Here is a 25419-nt window from a genome sequence, read left to right as displayed (position 1 = left end):
AGAAGATAACTTTTGACATATCTAATGTACGAGAGTTATTCGAAAGCAAATGATTTGCTATCCTGGATTTAATCAAAGTCACCTCGAAATAAACGATGACCTTCGGTATAAAACCTGGTATGCAGAGTTATTGCTCTCTCCCAGTGTCTGTCTGACTGATGATACAGAGTTGGGATAGTCACATCAGACTCTTCCTCTTCCTCTCATCCCCCAGCCAAGCACAGATGTCTAGACAGGTGTCATCAGCCAGTGGCACTGATGTAGGACTGATCACAGAGTAGGGGACCCTCACACACCCGTGCTCTGGCATAGCTCTGTTAGCGTTTGGCACTGCCTGTCTTGTGCCCATGCCCTGGCACTGCCACTCGCCTCCAGCCATCCTCTGTGAGAGAGACTGAATGCTGGCAGACTGCATTTACAGAGAATACACCCCCTGTACTGTACAATGTGTACAGCGCTACCACAATGTCTCACTGCCATCACAGCGCCATCTACTGGTGTACTCCAGCATCACACAAAGGGGAATATGCGTGATGCTGTTCATTTAATGTGTTTTGCATTTTTAATGACTCGGACGTCCATTAAAAAAACGGTCAAAACCGTAACGGACAACAGCAGTGTAACCCCTGTACACTTCTGTTACATTTTCACTTCAGACTGTTGGTATCATAATACAAAAAAAAGATGTAATGTCTCATTCTGTGTATTTGGCGCTCTTGGCTAGCATCAACATCAGCTGATACTAACCTGAATTTCCTGTGTTTGTCTCTTGTTCTCATCTCACCCCTCCTCCCTCACACCCCACCTCTCACCCCTCCTCCCTCACCCCACCCTGCCTGTGCCTCTCTACACCACCTGTTCCTGGGGTGCCACCACCACCTCACCCACCACCCTGTCACCTGTGTGATCCTCCTGGGCCATCCTGTACCACCCGGCCCACCCCTCCACCTGCGCCTCTGTGACCTCTGACCCTGCACAGTGAGTGAGGGACCAGCCTGTGCCCCGTGCCTGTCCTCTCCAGACTCCTCCTCAGCACCAACCACCTGACTACAGAGCTGCATCTGACCCCCCATCCCCTGCTACTCCTAGTCCATACCCTTAAGCTCCCCTCCCCTCTGTTGGCTTAACATGGGTATTAGCCATCTCTGACTCCTGTACCCTCTCATGTCCTACATTGAACCCACAATGCACAAGATATCTACCACTCTCCCCTTGGTGTGTTTGTGTGTGTGTTCTGTATGTTTGTGTGTGTGCATGTCTGTGTGAATGGAAGGGTGCTGTCAGGGACCACTACCAACTAAAGGACTGTACTCTGTTTTCGTTTCTCTTTTTCCCCCTGAAACATTTACAATTTTCCCCAATTCTCCATGTTCCTCCTCCTGTTCCTCCTGTTCCTGGTCTGTCCCTGGGTCTGACCCGTAGGCCCATGGGAACAGCAGCAGCAGTATTGAGCCCCTCCTGTCAGGCACCAAAGCTGACAGTTTCTCCGGCCGCCTGTCCTCCTCCAGTTCGGCCTCGACTGTGTTTGCCCCGGGTCTGAGGAAGTATCCCCAGGAGGGGGCGCTGTCTTCCCTGACAGCCTCCTCCAGCCAGGCCAAAGGCCTGCTGGCCAGCCTGTCAGCCTCCAGCCTGTCAGCCTCCAGCCTGAGCGCCGAGGCCCTGCTCCTCTCCTCCACCTTCCGCCAACACCGCCTCCTCCGCGAGCAGCAGCGCGCCTCCTCCCTGCCCCTGCCCAACGGCCGCTCCTCCAACTCCCCCACCACCACCACCTCCTCTTCCTCCACCTCCCCCACCTCCACCACCTCCTCCTCGCCCTCCTCCCCGACCGCCCTGACCTCCCTCAACCTCTCCTCCGTGGGGCTCAAGCCCAGCGGCCGCAGCCTGCAGCACTCCGGCTCCAACAGCTACAAGGATCGTGGCAGCAAGACCCTGCTCAAGCCTGTCTCCCCTAGCAACTCACAGTGAAGTACAAGAGGATGGGATGGGAGGAGGAGGAAGAGCAGGAGCACAATCAAAGCACCATCACATGCCAAAAATGAAGAGGAAAACAAGCACACTAGCCCTGCCCTCAATGCCAAGAGTTATATGCAGCAACACATATCAGTGGGGAGTTCCCCAGAGTTGACTTTCTGAGTGTCACTTTGCTGCCCTTGGTCTCAGTCCAGCAGCCAGAATCTTCACATATCTATAATTATACAGTACAAGAGTTGATGGTGGTTCCTCTCTGGCTCTCCCACTCAGTAGTACTAACTGTTCCCAAGACCCCCAGAGAACGAGCTCAAAGATGGGCCTCGGCCTCCTTTCCCTCCCACTGCCTAGTCTGGTCTGGTCCGGTCTGATCTGGTCTGGTCCGGTCTGATCTGGTCTGGGTGGACAGAAAAACAGTGCCAGTACTTTATGAACTCTCAGTTTGTCATCACACCATTTGCCAAATCTTACTGGATGGAACCTAAGTGGAGTAGATGTGATATCTAGACTGTGACTTATATTATACAGAGTAGTGTTGCAATAATCAACGAGTACAGTACAGTAGTCGTGTGTGTTCAGAGCTATAGCAGTCGTATTCCAGCACCTGGCACAATGTGAATCTGTAGAGAAAAACAAAGCTAAACCAAGGTGGTGGTTTCCATTCTGAGACCGTTTTCTGTTTGTTAGTTTCTTTATTTCAGACTTATTGCATCGCCTGTGTAGAAGTCGAAACTGGTGCTATAGTTCTCCCTGTTTTGTAAAGAGTTTACATGAATGAAACGGCTCCCATTCAATGTGACTGTACATTCCACTGTGTATCTAATGCTAAATCCCTGGAGTGGCTTAAGGCTGCTTCTCTCCGGCATCTGATTCCGTTCTTACCCTCGTTCTCTATGGCCCCACTATTAACACAGCAGTTTGGCAATGGAAGAAAAGGCCAGGGAGCTGCTTTTGTTGAGGTCCTCTGGTTTGAGAGTCTGCGCACAATTGTATCGCCCACAATAGCACATTATAGGAACAGTAATGTGATGTTACAGTAGATCAGTTATTTAACGACTGAGCTGGTACATGAAGAAGGGGGAAAAAAAGAAAAACACAAATATATTTAAACAGTGAAATTGATCGTTGAGGACTGTAGAATGTGTAGACATGAATGTTGTATGACAATCAGGACGTATCCACAGCGGACGGGTTTTGCCTTGGACTGGCGTTCCCTACTGCAGTGATTACACTCTTAACTCAACACACACGTGACCAGGCACCGGCATACAGCAGTTAGATGCACGCACGGTCTCCGACACGCCGGTGAGACGGAGATCCACCAAACTGTTCATGAAAAGCACAGCCTCCAGTTGTTTTAAGTCAGAACTGTTGACTAGATTGCCCATTTCTTGATTTCATGACTGTGGAACCACTGGTCATGAATTAACCCACACCGGTTTGATAATGCCGTCCTTTAGGTAGTAATCAATTTGAATGGTTAAAAGGAACAGAATGTTCGAGAGAGAGAAACGAGGGCCACTGTTGAAAGGACCAGAGTTGTGGACAAGCTAATTATTGTTTAGCTGATTATTTACAAGACATGTTGCACAATGACTTTCATTTTGGCCTGTGTGTATTTTCAATATTTGCTCTACATAAAACACGCAATGAGTTTATCTGGACCTCCCCCGACACAGAATCGGGCTTAGCCCACAGCTGTTGGTAAGGTTGCCACTGGAAATGGCTGCTTTTGTTCTGTGATATATGTTATGGAGAATAATTTGGTTCATGTACCGACGGCACCTTAAACCGGAGTGCTTATTACGCAGATCACTGGGTCCATTCCTCACAGCTGACTTAAGAGCTTGGAAGTGTTATAAGGATAGAAACACACACTTTCATCAAAGACGTGTCGATGGTTTCCCTGCTGTTAATCTTACGCCAGCAAACACTCTGGAGCTCTCTTTCTTCTGTGATGCGTCACCAAGGCGACCTAGGGGGTTAGGGCCGTGTGTAGCCCTAGTTCATTCTTCAATTGTTCGGTAGACAAGTGCGTGAAATAAAAAGAAATTGTGGCATTGAGATGAAAACAATTGCTTGTGAAAGAGGCCGGTGTCAAGTGCAGAGAGCTTGAGGTGGGGAGATTGGTTTTCATGTTTGAAGGCTAGTGTAATAACAAAGTGCTTTAACTCTTATCTACTGAGTTAATTTGGTGTAAAAGGGCTGGTTAGACAGGTTTATCTGGACGTCACTGTTTGACACCCTTTTGAGTTTAAGAAGGCTTTTATTTTTTGCAACTTGCTTTCTGTGCTGTCCTTTGGGGGAGATGTGTCTATGAATCAAAGCCTTCTTGGAAGAGGTTCCCTCTGGACCTGATGTCTGACTGCCATGGTGCTGTTCTAATTGCACAAAATGATCGATGTCGCAATTTCCCCATGAGAGCACAGAGTGGACCTATCTGCTGGAACCCTCTGGAACTTTGGTTTCATTGGAGACCCACCAAAGATACTGTTCATCAGTGGCTCCGACAACACATTGCTGTAAAGATCAGAACAAAGGGGTACATATTGGCACGTGCGCACACACACACACACACACACACACACACACACACACACACACACACACACACACACACACACACACACACAGCATAGTGTGTCAGAATGTGGCCGTGGCATTGCAATAAGCACACCCTCTGTTCTGTCAGCGAGACAACGGCAAGCTCACGGCACAGCAAGTTAATTAATCCTCACACTGGCTGCACTGTAGCAATGCAGGCCTCTAGCCCTAGGTTCTATAAAGTGAAGCCAAATGAAACATATGTACTTACTCGTTCAGCTCCACACTCAAATCCATAACTCCCAGCACTGCTTTTGCGTCTGGCAGGGTGATGGGGAGGAAGGGAGGGAGGTATTCACACTTCGCTGCTTTTACACAGGAAAGTCCAAGATGAGAACCCCAAGACTGCGTGACAGTGCTTTTTTGAGTCACCATAGCACGAGTGTTATTGGACAGTAGATTTCAATATAGCTGAGTCTTGGAGGGGTTTATTGGTAGTGGGGATGAGGAAGGGAGGGTGGAGAGTGTGGAGACACTCGTAGTGAAAGCCCCTGGCAATCAGAGAGAGAGTTCATTGCAAACTTGAAATGAAAATGAAAAAATAATCATATGTATATGAATATATCTTCGTGAAGATGTTTGTGTATGATATTAATATAATTGTGAAGAAAGTATGACACATAGGTCTGGATTAAATTATTATAATGTACAATTTAAATCATCCTCTTTTGGGGATTTATATGAGTAGGCATTTTGTACAGACTTTCCTTTTCAATTCTTCGAGAGAGATAATGTATTTCACATTAGCAAATTATTTATTCATAAGCAGAACATTTTTATATTGATTTGAAAATATTTATCTCTATAGAAGACAGGACAGGTATGTAATATACAGTGGAGCTCATTTTTAATTATTCTGGGATCTTTTTATTAGCACTATTTTTAACAGTTAGTCAGTGAGTTTCCTCTTTTGTTGGCCTGCTGGCCCATACTACTGGTATGTTTAGGGAGAGGTTGCCCCTGAGTCTGCTTCCAGGCCTCCACTAGCTAACATTCATTTTGAGGTAAGGGGAGCTGTTTCTAGACCTGTTCTTAGAGGCGTGCCTTTTCTTTGGAACTTCTGTTGGTTTACTTAGTCCTCTTCTAGTCTCTGTCCTAGTCTTTGTATTACATAGCGCTCCTAATGCCTGACTGATGTGTACTTCACCCATGGCTGATTCCAGTGATGTTAGAGAGAAGTCTGGTGGGAATCAGCGAGAGAGAGAGAGATGAGAGACAACACTGTGAAGTGGGCATTTCTATGATGATGCAACATGACCTTGCTGCTCTGATTGGTTGTATTGATCTACCGTGAAAGGACTGTTCACAAGAGAGGGGTTGTCTGTTCCTCCTGAAGGCATCCCACTAAAATGAATAGCCCATACTAGAAACTCCTCTACTGGTGGTACGATAGGATGGTAATTACATCTGTATGGCCCAGAGTTATTAACGGAGAAGGATCTCAGCATTGAACAAGTCAATGACAAACCAAGAGCCCGTAACGCGGATCGATATGGAGCGTTAGCTTTTTCTTCGTCATCATAATCTTTGTCTATTGAGACGTGTTTGGTTCTGTTTTTAATAAATGAAAGAGACATATGTGCATTATTTGACCTGCTGTCTGTGGTGTGTACAGTACTGTATGAGGTTCTGACATGAATGTGTGGATGTTCCAAAATCTTGGCATCGAGAAGATAACAAGACAAAACGATTATGTAAATAGACGGAGTAATTCCTAGAAAGTGCAACAAAATATTATGTCCAAAATAATGATTTATTAATTCAAAGATGGACACAAAGGTATATTATAAAACAATGCATGAAATATTGTCAAGCAATCGCACGGTGCAGTTGTTGTCTACATGTTTTCTTAAAAAACAGAGCGAGATGGAAGTGGTACAACTCTTTTTCTAAGGTTTACAACAGTAGAGAGCCAGACCTTTTTTTACTTTGGATCTTTCTGTGACACAGGCATGTTCAGTCTTACTGTGTTCAGTGATGCAACGGTGATGATGGCTAAGAGTGAGGAGTGTTCCCAACCATCCAGAACGATCCGGAACGCTTCAACGCACCTTCACCAGAAAACACCACCAATTTTGATCTCCCACTTGTAGAGTAGTGTGACATAATGAACAATACAACAACAAAAAATAGATCTATATAAATATAAATACCTACTGATACTGGACATTCTCATTTATCAGTGTGGATGCCATGATATTCTGTGAGAAATGTGTTGGTTTTTTTTCCTTTCTGTGAGAAGACCGGCAGTTGAACCTGCTTCCTTTTGTACATACTTGCTGTGGTTGTGTGTCTAATAAAGTGCAGCTCTCTTGTACAGTCGGAGTCCGGGTTTCGCTTTATCGTAGACAGTAAGTTGATCTTCTCTATGCCCTGCGACAGGTCCAGCGGCGGCCCTCGGATGGGTCATTGTAGTATTGTTAACTGGGTATGGAAGGCTCTCCGTTCATCTTCCCTGGGGCTAGGAGGATGTCTCATGTACAGGCATAACGTGAACACTATGATTACAGGGCACATAGACTTTCTAATGGCTTGGCAGGTCACGGACCCACTCTGGGGTAAGCAAGTACTTGAGTCATGAATTTGGAGTGATACAGCAATGTGAAACTTGTTTTTTTAATTTAAAAAAAATGTGCTCATTAAAAGATGAACGGAAACAAAAAATTCAAAGTTATTTTAAAAAGCTAAATGGATAAAAACGCATCAATGTATTTCTATGTTACACAATTGCTCATGACGTATAGCTTAAACTCTGTTCTATTTACAGAGTCAATTCATACTGTTGTTTAAATGTGTATTGATAGGCAAAAGGCCATATAATCGTCTGTACTAATGTAGGTGTATTGTGTATGTACAGTACAGTACAGGTATGTATTTGTGTTCTGTGTATGCATACACTTTGACATTGAGTGTGTACAGCCATCTCAGTGGAGCTGGGGTTGTTCAGGTGTCTTGACGCTGTGCTGGTCTCCGTCCATCTGTTGCTCTGAACGGTGAGTTCCTCAGGTCTGGGACAAAGCACATAGACACAACCACTGGGACTTAGCAAGGGATATCGATCTCCGAATGTACCGGGGGAAAAGTGTGGTAACGCTTCATGATTTACATCCATATGAAGCATTCATGTATTTATATAGTGCCTTGTAGCCCACTTATAATGTGTTTATGGCATTGACTCTACGCGTTCTGAACTCTGTTTTATAGATCATATAGAACTACAATGTAAGACTATAGTGCATAATGTATTCTACCCATAGTGGTTTGTCATACCTGTGATGATGTCCTCCAGGGCCCCATCCTTCACCTGAGGCTTCACCTGCCTCTTCTTCAGCTCCGCTATCAGGTCCATCTTGGGCATCATGGGAGACTGGCAGGGGTCAAAGGGTAAAGCTGACACACTGGCATATGTAGTATGGACCACACTAGAATGACTAGTCACTGGTCGATCAGTCATAAGGGGAAGCTACAAAACGACAGTACTCCACCTCCTTTTATAACTGGCTGCATGGAATGTAGAGACTGTGGTGGATTGAGTTGGTATGGGTCTATAGTCTGTTGTCCTACCTTGTGTCCTGCAGCCTCTTTCTTTCTAGGGGAGGGAGACTCTGCTTGGTTCTCACTGCTCTGGGCCTCCAGTCTCTTCTTCTGTTCATTATCCTTCTCTGCTTGCTGTGTGGGACACACACACAAAAACAGGTCATTAGAGGTTCGACGCAGCCATTTAATCTCAATATCAAATCATTTCTGAGCAACAATTCGGCACCTTACTGTGATTATTTTACCATTTGAATTGAAAACAAACAAATGACTTCTTAGCTCAATGCTATATCTCAAGCAAGAATTTTGTCTAGACTTTAGACTGTCACTGTCTAGACGTGGTCTGAAAGAGGGCCCTAATTGGCGGAGCCTAATAGGAGGAATGTGTAACATGAAAACGATCTGTTATTGGCAGAGAGGAGGGCAAACGTTCTTTGTTATTGGTCTATTAACTTACCAGGTGGTCCAAAAACCCCACCACACCCAGCCAAACAGATAATACACTAAAAGTGCATTGATATCATTTTCACAATATTATTCATACCATAGTGTGGAAAATATATGTAAAACAGGGACATCACATTTGACTGCACTGCCCCTTTAACAAACATGCATATCAATACAAAATGCAGGCGCGATAGACACAAGTTAAACGTAATGAGCTATTTAATTAATCCGTTCCCAATACGGGGGCACCACCTCACCTTATAGGCCTTCATGAAGCGGACAAACGGAGGGAAAAACATGGAGGGTTGTGTGGTCTTGGGGTTCTCTCCAAAATACTCCACCACCGAGCCATACGCCTCCTAGTGGAGGAGGTGAGAGAGGAAGAGGAGGAGAGATGACGCTCACACTAAAATATGCATTGAACATCTTCTGTGGAATTATGTGTGTTGGAGGTGTCTATTAAGTTCAAATGTTATGTGATCCCAACCTGAGCGGTCTTGCTGTCTTTGAGTAATGAGTCCAGTAATTCACTGTTTGTCTTGACAAAGTCCTTCAGCACTGTGTTGTCTTCCTGCACCAGGAACTCCTTCTTGGTCACTTCCATTCCCCTCTCCAGAGAGCGGATATCCTGAAGAATACTGTCCAGAGACACTGAAACACACAAACACAGGAGAGAAACAGGGCGTCAGTTATTCTCACTATGAAGGGCTGCATTTTTTCCAAGCTGCGTGTGTGTGTGTGTGTGTGTGTGTGTGTGTGTGTGTGTGTGTGTGTGTGTGTGTGTGTGTGTGTGTGTGTGTGTGTGTGTGTGTGTGTGTGTGCAACCGTTGATTGCGTTCCCGCACCTAGGCCAGCCTTGTCCACAAATTGCAGCTCAGTGTGGAAGTTGTTGAGTTCAGGGTATTTCTCCTGGACGATGCTGGAGATGAAGTGTAGCAGGGTCTGGGAGCGGTCTGTAGACTTGGTGTCCAGCAGCTGACAGGACAGAGGCAAAGAGAGGCACAGATGGAGTCATCTCCCAAAGATGGACTGGCCTGCCTATCAAGATACCACAGCGCCCACAACAGCCCAAAACCTTGCTTTAGCTAATAGCGACTTATTTATCGCTATAGAGTTTAAGCCATACTATTTCAGCCAGTTAATCTCTACCTTAGTGATGGTTCTCACAATTTTGCCTCAAGAGCAGAGGGGTACTCACCAGGTCAAGACTCTGCAGGCGGAACCCATAGGCTGCACCCCTCTTACTGCTGTTCATGTAGTTCCCAAAGGCTAGGATGATCTGGAGAGGAGGAGCCAGATGCAGAATGTGTTACATAGACAGTGCAGGCCTGTTTAAAGAGGCTCTCTGATTGGAGGTTAGCAGTGACGGACAGGGATGCCCTCCACTCACCTCTAACATCTTCTTCAGCTTGGCCGAGGACTTAATGGACATGGATGCTGCGATCATGGAGTCCAGTTGCTGTAGGTGAGATTATGAATGACAATTGTACCAGATTCTGAAGAAAGTCATTGTCGTACATATGCAATTTTATTGTCTGTCCTGAGCAACCGACTCACCGGCTGCAGACGTTTGACGCTCTCAGGGAAGTTGCCCATGAAGGTGAGGGTGCTGATTCGCTGGGCCAGACGGGGGATCTTCCCAAAGCGCATCATGAAGCGGTCCTCCTCTGCCAGATCATCCAGCGGACGGCCCTCCTTCTCGTAGTTCTGGAGGAGCTTCAGCTCGTAGTCTGATGGGACAAACCTCTCCAGCAGCTCCAGGAAGTCCAGCCCCAACGCCTGCTGGTCATACCTAGAGAGGAGGAGGAGGGAGGGAGAGAAGTAAAATACTAAGGAAGGGACAAAAGAAGAGTGTTAGGGGAAGGTGGGATGAGGAGAAAGAGAATGAAGGGATTAACGAGAACAAAAAAGGCATAAAGAAATTAAATGAGTGAGAGAAAAATATGTTTACTAAGGAAAGGAACAGAATAGGAGCAGATATAGTTCCATACGTCTCTATAGCTGTGCAGATGTCTGCGGGGCTCCTGCCTCCCTTGCGTAGCGTGATGGCCAGGTTCTTGGCCTTGTTGCCCTCGATCAGGTTGACCTTGCTGGGGGCCTTCTGGGCCACCTTGACCTTAAGAGTGGACAGAGCTGCTGGAGGACCCTGGGCCTTGGTCTTAAACTGCTCCTCAAACGCCTCCATATTCAGCTCCTGACACAACACGCATAGAGATGGTTAGAGAGGGAGGAAGGGGGAGGGGAGGGAGAGGAGGAAGAGATATAAAGAGAGAGAGAGATGAGTAAAAAGAGGGTCAGAGGAAGAGGGGAGGAGAGGAAAGAGGGGGTCAGAGGGAAGGTGAGAGAAGGGAGAATGGAAGAGTAGAGTTCAGTCAGCACTAGTATCTGTGTGGAGGTTTGGTCTTACCCCTAAGACCTGCTCGTCGTCCAACTCGTGGAAGACCGTGCCAGTCACCTGGTTGGGCTTCAGTGCCTGCCAGTTGAGCAAAGGCATCCGGAACTTAGTCTGGATGGGTTTCCTGCTTTTACCTCCTGAGAGAAAGAGAGCGAGAGTAGGAGAGAGGATCAATCACAGTTGTCAATCGCCAGTGCACTCATTTCACCCTTCAGCAAATTGGACGTATACAAATTCATCAGATTGACTGACAATCTGATTAGCATAGAGCTCTCTCCTATTTGACCTCTCACACCCTAATCTCTTTAATCTCTCCTCTACTTTCATGATCTCCCATCTCATCTTCTAATCTCTGCTGTAGACCGCTACTGGAGCGGAATAGGTGAAATGGTATCAAATACATCAAGCACATGGTTTCCACATGTTTGATGCCATTCCATTCGCTCCGTTCCAGCCATTATCATGAGCCGTCCTCCCCTCGGCAGCCTCCACTGATATACACATGTAACTGCCAGAATAATGGAAACACTTAAGATACAAAGTATATTGAAAGCAGGTGCTTCCACACAGGTGTGGTTCCTGAGTGAATTAAGCAATTAACTTCATATTATGCTTAGGGTCATGTATAGAAATGATGGGCAGGCCATTATTTTGGCTCCCATTGCTATGCCCCCATACAATGACAATGCCCCTATCCACAGGGCGCGAATGGTCACTGAATGGTTTGATGAACAATGCAAATAATATGCCATGGCTTTTCAGTCACCACATCTCAACCCAATTGAACACTTATGGGAGATTTTGTAGTGGTTCCTAAGACAGCATTTTCCACCATCATCAACAAAATTATGGAATTTCTCGTGGAAGAATGGTGTCGCATCCCTCCAATAGAGTTCCAGACACTTGTAGAATCTATACCAAGGTGCATTGAAGCTAGTTATGGCTCTATTAAGACACTTTATGTTGGTGTTTCCTTTATTTTGGCAGTTACATGTACATCTCCAATGGAAGCAGTTAAGAGTCACCTTACCGGCTTGGCTGTCTCCAGAAGGTGGGCCTCCGGGTGGGGGAGGAGGTCCTGCGCCGGGTGGACGAGGAGGTGGGGGCGGACCTCCCCCGGGAGGAGGGGGAGGAGGAGGGGGAGGTGGGCCACCGGAGCCAGGCGGGGGAGGAGGAGGAGGTGGAGGGGGTGGGGGAGCAGGTCCACCAGGCCCAGGGGGCGGGGGGGGAGGAGGAGGGGGGACAGCAGAGATGGCTGAGGAGGGAGTGGCATCGGGGACGTCTGGGCCCGGGGCAGTGGGTCCCGTGGAGCTGAGCCGGGGCTCAGAGGCTGGGGCGGGTGCATACTCGATGATGGTGACAGGCACCACCTGGAGGTCTAGGGCCCCAGAGGGGGTGCGTCCCAGGCGGATCAGCCCTCGCTCCTGCAGCTCCTGCACCTTGAGTTCTAGCTCAGAGGAGGGCTGGCTTAGACGCTCTCTGTCCCGCTCCCTCTCCTGGCTCATCTCCCTTTCCCTCTCTCTTTGCTGCAGAGAACTGACCTGGGAACAGGAGTCCCGCAGGCTCTCCTGTCAGTCGCACACACACACACAAAGGCAAGGAAAAGTTATCATCACACAATCACACACATACCTTTCTGTCTGATACACTATATTGTAAACAGTCCACAGTTCATTGTACAGTGCAGACCTTGAGCAGCTCTGCCTCCTTGGTGACTTGGAGGAGCTGTTTCTCCAGTTCAGCCATCCTCTCTGCAGACTGGCTCTCAATCTGCTCTAGCCTGGCACTCAGCTACAAAAACACGACACGACACAGCACAGCACAACACATGACACAACACAACACGACACGACACAACATGCCAACACAACATTCGGAGGTCACAGACAGAGTCATAGAGTAATTGCTGGCCTTTTTTAGACGTGTGATTTGAATGAATCAGACTGTGTGTGTACATTATGTATCACTGACCTGTGAGTTGTGCTCCTGCAGTTCGTCCACATGCTCCAGTACCCCGCCCCTGTTCTCTGCATCCTCCAGCAGAGCCCCCACATCAAACACGTTGTCCAGGTAGGCCTGAATCTGAACCTGCAGCTTCTCACTCTCCGTCAGCTTCAGAGACTGACACACACACACACACACACGACCATCGTTATCATGACGGTTTCATTTCAGTTTGAAGGAGTTGGTTTTGCGGTTGTGACGGTTCCATTTCCAACAATGAGACGAGACGGATAAATGGAGCGTTTACCTCTAGGTACTGGTCCAGTCCGTGGTGAGTGAACTCATATTGCAGGTGCACACGGAAGTTCATATTCTCCACCGAATGCACCACAATGTTTATGAACTGCATGCAGGCCACCTGACGAGAGGGATCATCATATTTGATCTTTGACCTTTCAGAACTACATTGTGAGTAAAATGCAAACACATCAGCCAGGAGACTTAAAGCCGTTGTGTGTCCACGTACCATGAAGTCAATGTTGCTGTTATCGTTGCTAAAGTACTCCATCAGTTTCTCAAAACGGTTCTTCTCTCCGCTCACCTGAGTGAAAGGGCATGGGGAAGATGTTCCTTGTTTCAGTAACACAGTCAGGCACTTCAACAGATGTATACAGGAGTGTGTACGTTTAGGTCCCGCGTGTGTGTGTGTGTGTGTGTGTTTGTATTCATAGAAAGCTGATCAAATTCGTCCACTTCTGCTTTGTGCACATCCAACATTAAATCTCTTATTAGTCGTGATGGTCACCAATGTGGAAAGTCTATATCGACATCAGTGGAATTTTTCAGACTACATTTCAGTCATTTAAAGGGGCCCTTCAGTTTGGTGAGGACTGGTTGCGCACTCACAACATGATGTCTTCGTGTGAGTGTGTGTTTTAGAGTTCTAAGTGTGCTTGGTGAGACTAAGACAGGGTTGTGGCGTGTATCAGTCGTGAGATTACTTAGAAGAGAAGAATCTTGGTCCTGAGAAGACACAAATAAGTAGGCTAAGGTGAGATGATCCAGTACATATTGGTAAAGTAAAGTCTGCTGTAGTGTGGCTAAGTTTCCCTTCACCTCCTTGAGGTTGTCGAAGGCGGTGAGAATGATGTCATGACCGCCCCTCACAAGACACACAGCAGCCAACAGCTCCAACACCAGGGCTTTGGTTCTGTAGAGACCAGGAATATAATACCACATCACACACACATCACACACACATGCACAAGCATGCACACACACTTCACACATCATCACACACACAAGTGTTCATACCTAGGGTTCTTGTTGTTGAGACTGAGAGTGATCTCGTTGACGCAGCGTGGGTGAGTCATAACTTGGTTGAAGCCCGACTGAAAAAGTGATAATCAGCATTGGAATTTCACAATTTCACACTCCATGTCACAGTCATGCCCACACACCACACAACACACACACACACCTGGTAGTTCATGATGGCACGCAGACACATGATGCACACATGGACGTCGTCCCTCTGACTGGCCAATCGAGAGATCTTCTGAGTTTTCCTACTCTGGGCCAGAGAGGTTATTCTGCTTAGGAGATATTGAGAGGATGGAGGAGATGGTGGTCACTGGTCAGAAGGTTCCACTTTTCAGTAGAATATTTTTGGTGATATTTATCCTGTGGTCTGTAAGGCTTGCTGGGTGAGACTCGGGTCTCATAACGGTTGATGGTTCTTACCGTACGGTCAGGGCGCGGGCTGCTCTGGTCATGCCGTGTGTAGGGGAGCTTCCTGCACTCTTATTCAGGTCCTCCATGGACCTCTCTGCTGGCTTCCCTCTCTCTGACAGTGCCCCCCCATTCTCAGCACCCTCCAGGTCAAACCTATAGATACATTCCCAAATACACAAACATATAGTCACGTATACATAATCAAACATTAAATCTACAGTACAAGTCAAATGTTTCGATACACCTACTCATTCAAGGGTTTTTCTTCATTTCTACTATTTTCTCCATTGCAGAATAATGGTGAAGACATCAAAACTATGAAATAACACATATGGAAACATGTAGTAACCAAACAAGTGTTGAACACCCTTTGCCTTGATGACAACTTTGCACACTCTTAGCATTCTCTCAACCAGCTTCATGAGGTAGTCACCTGAAATGCATTTCAATTAACAGGTGTGCCTTGTTAAAAGTCCATTTGTGGATTTTCTTTCCTTAATGCATTTGAGCCAATCAGTTGTGTTGTGACAAGGTAGGGGGGGTATACAGAAGATAGCCCTATTTGGTAAAAGACCAAGTCCATATTATGGCAAGATCAGCTCCAGCATTACTTTAAGACATGAAGGTCAGTCAATGCGGAACATTTCAACAACTTTGAAAGTTTCTTCAAGTGCAGTCTCAAAAACCATCAAGTGCTATGATGAAACTGTCTCTCATGTGGACCGCCGCAGGAAAGGAAGACCCAGAGTTACCTCTGCTGCAGAGGATACGTTCATTAGAGTTATCTGCACCTCAGATTGCAGCCCAAATAAAGGCTTCACAGAGTTCAAGTAACAGACACATCTCAACATCAACTGTTCAGAGGAGACTGAGTGAATCAGGCCTTCATGGTTGAATTGCTGCAAAGAAACCACTACTAAAGGACACCAATAAGAAGAAGAGAGTTGATTGGCCCAAGAAACATGAGCAATGGACATTAGACCGGTGGAAATCTGTCCTTTGGTCTGATGAGTCCAAATATGAGATTATTGTGAGACACAGAGTAGGTTAAAGGATGATCTCTGCATGTGTGGTTCCCATCGTGAAGCATGGAGGAGGTGTGATGGTGTGGGGGTGCTTTGCTGGTGACACTGTCTGTGATGTATTTAGAATTCAAGGCACACTTGACTAGCATGGCTACCACAGCATTCTGAAGCAATATGCCATCCCATCTGGTTTGCGCTTAGTGGGACTATCATTTGTTTTTCAACAAGACAATGATCCAACACACCTCCAGGCTGTGGAAGGGCTATTTGACCAAAAAGGAGAGTGATGGTGCTGCATCAGATGACCTGGCCTCCACAATCACCCGACCTCAACCCAATTGAGATGGTTTGGGATGAGTTGGACCGTAGAGTGAAGGAAAAGCAGCCAACAAGTGCTCAGCATACATATGTGGGAACTCCTTCAAGACGGTTGGAAAAGCATTCCTGGTGAAGATGGTTGAGAGAATGCCCATAGTCTGCAAAGCTGTCATCAAGTTAAAGGGTGGTTACTTTGAATAATATAAAATATATTTTGATTGGTTTAACACTTTTTTGGTTACTACATGATTCCATAAGTGTTATTTCATAGTTGTGATGTCTTCACTATTATTCTACAATGTAGAAAATGGTAAAAATAAAGAAAAACCCTTGAATGAGTAGGTGTCCAAACTTTTGACTGTTACTGTATGTCTCATTGATATTGTACGGGATTCTGTTAAGACAGAAGGGGTGGCTGCAAGGGATACTCACGAAGCGTCACACTGGGCGTAGGACAGGTAATCCACCAATACATCCAAACCCTGGTTCTCCTCATTCAGAAACTCCTGGGCCCAGCTATATAGAGAGAAAGATAATTAGAACATGATACTACTTTAAGGACACTTGAGTCAGTCATACTGACTGATGGGATAACTGTGGGACCAGTCCTGGTCAAAGCGAACATAGCAGGCGTAAAAGAAACACCTGAAACTAGATTCTCTACATACTGGTCTTGATGAGAAGAAGAAGAAAAAAAACTGTCAGAGGAGTTTCTCATCTGCACTGTTCAACCAATCCAGTAAATGTGGAGGAGGAGTTAAGATGGAGTGTCTCCTTATTAAAGTCCAAAAGCAGAAGTTGCATCACAGGCTCTCTTTCCATTTCCCCTGAAAACCAGAACATCTGGTTGTTGGGGGACTCGGCAGAGGCTAATCCTGGTCCAGTCACTCACCCAATATGATTAGTGCGGAGGGAGATCTCCAGCTCTCTCAATACCTGGGTGGACTCCTGGACCCGCCTCTTGAACTAAAATAGGCCAAAACCATACATACTCTATGAATGAAGGAGACGCACAAAGACTAGAAGCTCTATAAATGTGTGTGTGGGGGGGGGGGACTGTACACCCACCCTGCGGGTCACTCCTCCTTGGTCCTGATAGAAGCTCTTGATCTTGGTCAGATAGGTAGAGGGAGGGTTCTTCACTTGGAACCGCTCCTGACCACACAGAATGGAGGGAGGAAGGAGAAGGGGATGAGAGGAGGAGGGTGAGTAAGAAGACAAATGAGACAGTCAAACACAACGAGCACCGCAAACCACTCTGTTACCATGCCAACCTGCTGATGGGAAACATGCTTACCACAGGAACCCATCTGAGGTGTAGTGTTTTGCAAGAAGACTATATGACCTTTTTGCACTCTAACCTACATTACATATTGGCAACCAGACAACAGCAATACACATGTATTTTTCTTCACGGTTATGTCCGTATGCTGTGTTTTTACAACACTTAATCTCAGATACAATCATGGGTTACTCTTTATTTTAACGGTCGGTAATAAACCATTTATAAAGGCATTTACAAAAAGATTACACACCATTTATGGTTAGGGTTAGGTATTGGTTAGTGCTCGCTTTAGATTTGGGACTGCAAACATACTTTACTTATGATTAGTAAATGGCTTATAAATGTGGGAGTAATGATTATTAAATGGTTTATTACGGACCGTTGAAATAAGGCGTTACCCAAACATGTAGAACTGTGTACTAGTGCATGAACCCATCACCCCATGTAAGGCTCCCAACAAGACGTAATGTTCTTACCTGATCACAGATCAGCTCCCACTTCTTGTCATTGTCATACTGACTCAACAGCTTCAGCTTGTCTGGAGGCAAGTTCATATAGCTCTGAGAATAGAATAAGGTGCACTTCAAAAACCTACATCAATAATGACATGACTGTTACTGTGACTACAACTGGGGCCTTTGGGGATCTTGTATTTAAATGAACTCGGAGCGGTCTACAACGGCATGTTACTCAATTAGACTTCAATTAAGCAGTGCCTGCATAATAATATCCTCTTCAATAATATCGTCTTTAAAAAATATTTCATTTCTTCACTACCAACCAGCCAACGCTCTTGTGCACATTGTCATAATGCTTCCTGTTCATGCCATGCTGTTCAAATGTAATCAGAAACCACAGATGTCCCCACCAGAGGTATTAGTGAACGCTATCATCATCCTACACCAAGGAGGTGACTCACTGTTTACATGTATTCTAGTAACTAATGGAAACTATCTGTGAGCATGTATCACATCTAGTCATGAGCATTTTCAAACACATACAGATAATGCTTCTCCATTCATCATTGAACGTAGCGGGCCTATACAGTAGCCGTTTAGCCATGACCTGTTTGAGTGAGTTGCAGGTGGATTTAACCTGATTGATTCAACAGTTACTCGTCTCTATGACAAGTGAGCCTCCTGGCCCTTTCTACAAGAAAATATGGTGTGTTTATATCACGAGAAGTTGATTTAACTCTGTCATGCCTTTTGATTAACATGGGAAAATACAATAGATTTTTTTAAGCATCATTCTCATGTGACACATTACACACAATAACCCCATAGATGTTGCCGGCCAAACTAACCGCTAATGAAAGTGGTTTCTTTAAGGCATCTAAGATGAGCGATGTTTTAGTCGAGGCAGTCTTGGTCCTACTAAGAAAGGGTGTGGACTGTGGTTAGATGTGCAGAATTGAATGTTCTCAAGCAACAGTTTGTGGCTTCCTCTTAACACGTTAACAAACCCCTGAGGTTTGACATGTGCGCCCCAGTTAGTGTGGGCTTTGCTGGGGACATAGTTATAGGGTTTGGGTGGGGTACAGTATGGGAGGGACCGATGGTGGATTTTGAAGGACAAAGACTAGCAACAGAAAACCAAATGTAGACAATGTGTATGTGAATATGCGCTGTACATACACATGAGGTTACTCATACACACACATACCCACTCAGAAAGACATATACTCTTATGTGCGCATGGTTTGTACACATGTACGCATGCGCACACACACACCTACATTTTTGAGTATGTGTCGTTCCATTTGAGGCCGGTTGGATGTACTGCCAAATTCTGTAAAACGACGTTGGAGGCAGCTTATGGTAGAGAAATTAACGTTCAATTCTCTGGCAACTGATCTGTTGGACATTTCTGCAGTCAGCATGCCAATTGTACCCTCCCTCAAAACTTGTGGCATTGTTGTGTGACAAAACTGCACATTTTAGTTTGGCCTTTTGTTGTCCCCAACACAAGGTGCACCTGTGTAATGACCACTCTGTTTAATCAGCTTCTTGATATGCTACATCTGTCAGGTGGATGGATTATCTTGGCAAAGGAGAAATGGTCACTAACTGCTTGCAATCCAACTTCTTACAACTTTTGTTAAATCCAGCAACATAAAGGGGATCTCTATTGCTGACAGAGATATTATCATCAGTCAACTTGCAGATGAGACCACCCTTTTTTGAAAGATGCTGACCAGATTCCTAGAGCATTCGATGTGATAAATATTTTTACCAAAGCATCCGGTCTTTGCCTAAACCTCAATAAGTGTGAATTGTTTGCTGTTAAAGACAGTGTGATACCCTCTATATGCAATATTCCAGTCAAGGAAGAAGTAACATACCTTGGGATTACCGCTGTCTAAGGATCAACAGGAAAGAATCTTATTCAATTTCATACCTATTATGGAAAAAACTTAACGAAGTTGAACCATTGGTTGCAGAGGGACTTATTCTTGAAAGGTTGAGTATTTCTTTCTAAAGCTGAAGGTATCTCCAGACGTACTTATGCAGCCCAGTCTCTACATCTTGACAACAAAATAGGTAAAGCGGTTGACCAGATGCTTTTCAACTTTGTCTGGAAAAATCCTACACATTATATTAGGAAATCTGTCGTTATGAACACATGAATATGGTGGTGTCAATTTCTTTAGATGTTCCTACTTTGAATAATACTGATAGATTGGGCTAAACATTTCTTAAAGAATTCTTAAGGAATTTCATCCCTCATTATATCTTCTCTTCTTTGGTGGCTTCAATTTTATGTTACTTTGTAACTATAACATTGATAAGATTCCTACAAAATTAATATTCTTAGCGTGGTTGTTTATATATAAACATGATTTGTCCCTGCATATGTATTTCATTTGGAACAATAAGGATATTTTGTATAGAAACAAGTATTTATTTTTTAAGAACTGGTTTAATGATCATATCCTGCTGGTGAATCAACTTTTTAATGCAGAAGGATTGTTACTCAATTAAGAGGTATTTCTATCTCGTTACAATATCCCTGTTACACATAGAGAGTTCGCCATAGTCTTTGATGCTATTCCATCTGCAACGCTCATGTTATTTAGAGGTGGAACCTGTACTAAGCGACCTACCCTCGCTTAGTACAGTTGACTCTCCAATAGGAGAAATATGTTTCTCTCCTGCTCCCTCAGAACAACAGATCTATACGTGCCTTATTTCAAAGGGATATTGTATCTATTCCTTATGTTATCAGCTGTTAGAGCAGCTTACCAATCACCGTACCTGTACACAGCCAATCTGTAAATAGCACACCCAACTACCTCATCCCCATACTATTACTTACCCTCTTGCTCTTTTGCACCCCAGTATCTCTACTTGCACATCATCACCATCATCATCATCATATGCACATCTATCCCGCCAGTGTTAATGCTAAATTGTAATTGTAATTATTTTGCCTCTATGGCGTATTTATTGCCTTACCTCCATACTCTTCTACATTTGCACGCACGGTACACAGATTTTTCTATTGTGTTATTGACTGTACGTTTGTTTATGTGTAACTCTGTGTTGTTGTTTTTGTCGCACTGCTTTGCTTTATCTTGGCCAGGTCGCAGTTGTAAATGAGAACTTGTTCTCAGCTGGTCTACCTGGTTATATAAAGGTGAAATAAAAAACTTACTGGAATACATTTGTCAATAATATCTGTTAGAAAGAAGTCTGGTTATTACCACACAAATGCCTTCTTGTTAACAAGGTCCAAGAGGTCTCTTTCAGAATGATCCAGAAGTATTACCATGCGAATCAATACCTGAAGAAACTTTTAAAAAGACATTAACATGAACTGTACTTTTTGTGTTGAGCATCCAGAAACGGTTTTGCATTTATTTTAGAACGGTCTACATGTAAAGAAATGATGGCAAGATTTTCATAGTTTACAATTATTAATATTCTTGATGACTTTTGTTTATGGGAGAATGTGCTGCTCGGTTTCCTTAGCTTATAATCAAATTTCACATTCATAAATGTATATTCACTAATAAAAAAAACACTATTTTCCGTGTTTTCTATAAGGAATTTGAGCAGTACATTAAGACCGTTCTAGATGTTAAAACAATCGATACGTGTGTATCTTTTAAGGTCTTTGTATAATCTGTCATTTGTTGTACCCCCTAGCATATATTATTATAGTCTGTTTGTATACTTCTTGTATGTATACTGATTTTTCTGCCATAAAAATAGATTAAAAAAAACATGCTCACTGACAGGGACGTAAACAAATTTGTGCACAACATTTGAGAGAAATAAGCTTTTTGTGCGTATCTCTGGTATCTTTTATTTCACCTCAAGAGAAATGGAACCAACACATTACATGTTGCGTTTATATTTTTGTTCAGTATAAAAATGCTTTCATTTTCGAATGTGTTGTATCTTAGACCCTCTTTTGTATAATCTGAGGTGTTTGTGTCGTGCCCGCCATTGGTTGAGACACAGCATACTCCTAAATACGTTTATATTCACTCATAAAATGACAAATAAATCAAGAATTTATAAAATAGTACAATCCCTGTTTGTAAGCTTTTAAATGATTTCAAACACAACTGTTTATGTTTTCCAGTGATGAAGACATGGGTGTCTCATGGTGGGGTGGGGTATGCAAAATGGGTCAACTTTGAGCTCTTCCACCTCCTAAATGTTTTGGCACTCCGGTCCGAAATGTTACTTTCTGACCACTTGTACCATAGGCAAATATGTATAGAAAGTTTAGTTGAAATCAAAAGGGGTGCGGTCAAAAGTGATTGAAATCAAATGGAATGACCCGTATCTCAATTTAGAGACCCTATACCCTTTTTATTTCACCTTTATTTAACCAGGTAGGCCAGTTGAGAACAAGTTCTTATTTACAACTGCGACCTGGCCAAGATAAAGCAAAGCAGTGCGACACGTACAACAACACAGAGTTACACATGGAATAAACAAACGTACAGTCAATAAGACAATAGAAAAAATCTATATACATTGTGTGCAAATGGCGTGAGGAGGTAAGGCAATAAATAGGCCATAGTAGCGAAGTAATTGCAATTTAGCAAATTAACACTGGAGTGATAGATGTGCAGATGATGATGTGCAAGTAGAGATACTGGTGTGCAAAAGAGCAAAAAAGTTCATAAAAACAAGTATCAGTCATAATACCCATAATATCAGTCAAACAAGGAAATGGTTCCAATCGTTTTTCTACCATACATTTTTCCCATAGGGGATTTTAGAAACACTTCAAATAAGGGCTGTGTTTCGTGTAGGTTTACCCTGCCTTGACATTTTGATTACCGTGTAAATCTTTCTAGGACAAGGTGACTTTAATCAATACATTTGCCTGCATTTATCCCCCCCCAATTATTTATTTTTTTATGCTAATTAGCTGATAATTTGGCTATCCTACAGATATACCAATGCCATGATGATCTGGACAAGACCACCGAATCGAGGAAATTATAAGAATCTCTGGATTAACTATCTAACGTTAGCTACAATTTAATATCTTTAAATTGATAATTACGTGAATGGTTTTGTGCAAGTTTTAAATTCCCTATGAGAAAAATGAATTATGGAAAAATTATTGGAACCATTTTGCTCTTTAACCGCTAGGTTTTATGGGTATTATGACACTTCCGCTGTGGGGATCTATTTAGAACACGAGGGGAAGTCCTGTTCTCCGTTTCAACAGGTTGTTCCATTCTTACTGTCACCCTGAGCCCAGACACTCCTCTCAAAAAAGAAAAATGATGACTTTTTTACCTAATATCTCCTCTCACACATTGCCACATACCTAAACACATCTGCTTGTGTGCTATAAGTGCCATATTAGGTCTGTTTGAAATCTAGACTAGAGAAGGTAGCATTTTCCTTTAATGCATGTAGACTGTCTGCAGTGTGATAACTGTTAGCTAATATGTGTGTGGTACAGACACGTATTTAGCCTAAGCCATTTCCTGCCCACTGTCCTCTCTACCGGCTTGCTCTTTCAGAGCATGACCTGACTTCCTCTTTCTTTCAGACATAAAAGTAAAAGAAGGTGAAGGGGTATGCATGGAAAGATGGTTTTACTGCCATGATGTCACATGTCTTTCGTGTGTCTCCGTATCTAGTGCCTAATATGTTTAGCATCACATTTATCAGAGGTTTATCTAAATGTGTGATTTCAAACTGCTTGCGCTACTCATGATTGACTAATAGTTTCTACAGATAAGGCCTCGCTCCCCTGAGATGTCCTGCTTATTTTGTCAAAAACAACCATGCTTCTAGTATTGGATTGATAGCGTTATGTTGTCCTCCATTAACTGATGGGAAATAACATGTTGAAATATTTGCGAAACATTTGCCTTCCTGTCTTAGTCTTGGGGTCTCTCTCGTGCAAAATCTATTGCTCAATCCAGCACTGTGCCTTTATGGTGTCTCCGGATCATCTAAGAGGGAGGACGGCAGTCGATGGTCTATGAGATCATTTGAACACAGGCTGAGCAGAGAGGCCGATTTCAAAATATCTAAAAGAGGATGTGAGCTTTTGGATGGGATTGAGGCCAACAAAATGTCAGCTCTCTTTACTAACATGACTGGCTACAGTGAGAGAGACGGCATTGTTTTCTAACAGGAACCAGAATTACCTTGACAGAATAATTCAAATGTGAAGCTGAATGTATTTTCTCTCAGACATTTGGCACCCAGCATATTTAAGTGAGTGATTTCACCTGTTCCTTTTGACATCGGTGCAGTACATACAGTAGGTGTGTGATGCATCTAAAGTCCTGTGTGATGTGTCTGCGTTTCTGCGTGTTGATATGCATGATGTTTCTCCCCTCCTGTCCTGCCACTCACCAGAACCACACTGAAGCGCTCCTCCAGCTCGTCCTCTGGAGGCACGGGCAGCTTGGGGGGAGCAGACTGCTTCTTCTGCAGGGTCAGGGTGGGGTCACTCAGGCCCGTTCCTGACCCCACAGAGTGCTTGGCCTCCTTGCCATCGGCCTGCTCCATTCCCCCCGCCGCATTTCCCATCACCAACCTGAACAGGTAATCCAGGGGAAAGGTTTAAAAAAAACACTCTCTTTTAACTGGATGTGCTATTAGGCCTGACTCCAAAACAGACTCCAACTCCGATGTCTGCAAACCTGTCCACACTGAGAAAAAGTCCAATGAAGTTCCATAAAAAGAAAAGAGAAGGTGAATAAAAACAGGTCTTGGAGTCCTTGGCCCTTCAACGTCTCTGGGAGATTAGGCAGGTGGATGGAACAGCCACTGGCCTACTGCAATTGTCTTGGTCTTGAGGTGAGGATCTTTGATGGAGTAACATCTTTCCTCCCAATCCCGTATCTCTTCCACTGTCCTCACTCTCTGCTGGATAACAGGTGTTACTAAAAAATCGGACCAACTTGAAACCTGAAAAGTGTCGCCTTGTAGAAGCGAGATGTTGTTTTTACTAATTAACTGTTCATAGTTCCTACAATGAGCTCAGCACAGGCAGGCAGGGCACGGGTGTTACAGGAAGGAGTAGGGGAGTTTGACGCAGTCGCTGCAGCAGAGGCAGAAACCGCATAACCCGAAAAAGCAGAAGAGTAACTTCCTGCTGTGTGTGAGAGAAACAAAACTACAAGGGGGTGGAGTAAGGTGGGGAGAGGAGACTGAGGGAGAAGCAGAGAGGGTGTGGTTGGAGAAGATGGACAAGAGAGTAAAGTGGAGGGGGTGGAAAAAAATAAGGGATAACGGAAGACTAAGTAGGGGTATTGGGCCCATAGTCATATGAGCTAGGAAGTAACTACACGTATCTGGCCTTGTGGATGGTCGGTGCATGCCAAATGGTACAGGGTGGATTAAGTCAAGTGTTTTTATCCTTACATTCTTGACTTTCCATTGTTAGGAAACCACTGCCAGAACATAGCTTGTGGAAATGTGAGTGCAGTTGCGTTTTACCCAGTGTACCCTCAAATATCATTCCAAGAGCACTACCCTGTGTGAGCTATTCACATTGCTACCCCTAGTGAAGTCCAGGCAAAATTGCCCATGTTGTTACCATGTGGTGGTGGATCAATTTCTGACAATTAGAACATCAACAAGGTCTTAGTAGACACTTTCTACCAGATTGATTAATGTCACTGACTGGCCACTCACCAGTGTTGCAGAGAAAAATCAGTTACT

The 25419-nt window shown here is 44.3% G+C and overlaps 2 protein-coding genes across 2 annotated transcripts in view; one reads left to right on the top strand and one right to left on the bottom strand.

Annotated features, from left to right (window-relative positions):
- LOC109897299 (SRC kinase signaling inhibitor 1) overlaps positions 1-6889 on the top strand; it is a gene marked incomplete at its 5' end in the record, with an annotated part of 52403 nt that extends 45514 nt beyond the window's left edge. The window contains one exon of the mRNA XM_031834974.1: positions 980-6889. Within this exon, the coding sequence (XP_031690834.1) occupies positions 980-982 (3 nt within the window). The remainder of the gene's footprint in view (positions 1-979) is intronic.
- Positions 6312-24789, bottom strand: LOC109898445 (formin-like protein 1). The gene is made up of 25 exons (XM_020493415.2): positions 24106-24789; positions 17734-17817; positions 17041-17127; positions 16865-16938; positions 16405-16488; positions 14639-14782; positions 14376-14487; positions 14210-14286; positions 14012-14105; positions 13422-13496; positions 13203-13313; positions 12923-13072; positions 12641-12742; positions 11982-12519; positions 10964-11088; positions 10548-10750; positions 10114-10348; positions 9947-10015; positions 9755-9835; positions 9402-9531; positions 9044-9207; positions 8814-8915; positions 8137-8241; positions 7843-7939; positions 6312-7580 (listed from the first exon to the last, which is right to left on the bottom strand). Exons 1-25 carry the CDS (start codon positions 24280-24282, stop codon positions 7516-7518), a joined length of 3285 nt encoding a protein of 1094 aa, XP_020349004.2. The 5' UTR covers positions 24283-24789; the 3' UTR covers positions 6312-7515.
- Positions 24790-25419: the final 630 nt, after the last annotated feature.

The sequence above is a fragment of the Oncorhynchus kisutch genome, linkage group LG10 (genome assembly GCF_002021735.2).
Source record: "Oncorhynchus kisutch isolate 150728-3 linkage group LG10, Okis_V2, whole genome shotgun sequence".
NCBI classification, from domain to species: Eukaryota; Metazoa; Chordata; class Actinopteri; order Salmoniformes; family Salmonidae; genus Oncorhynchus; species Oncorhynchus kisutch.
This window is presented reverse-complemented; position numbering and strand designations above follow the sequence as displayed.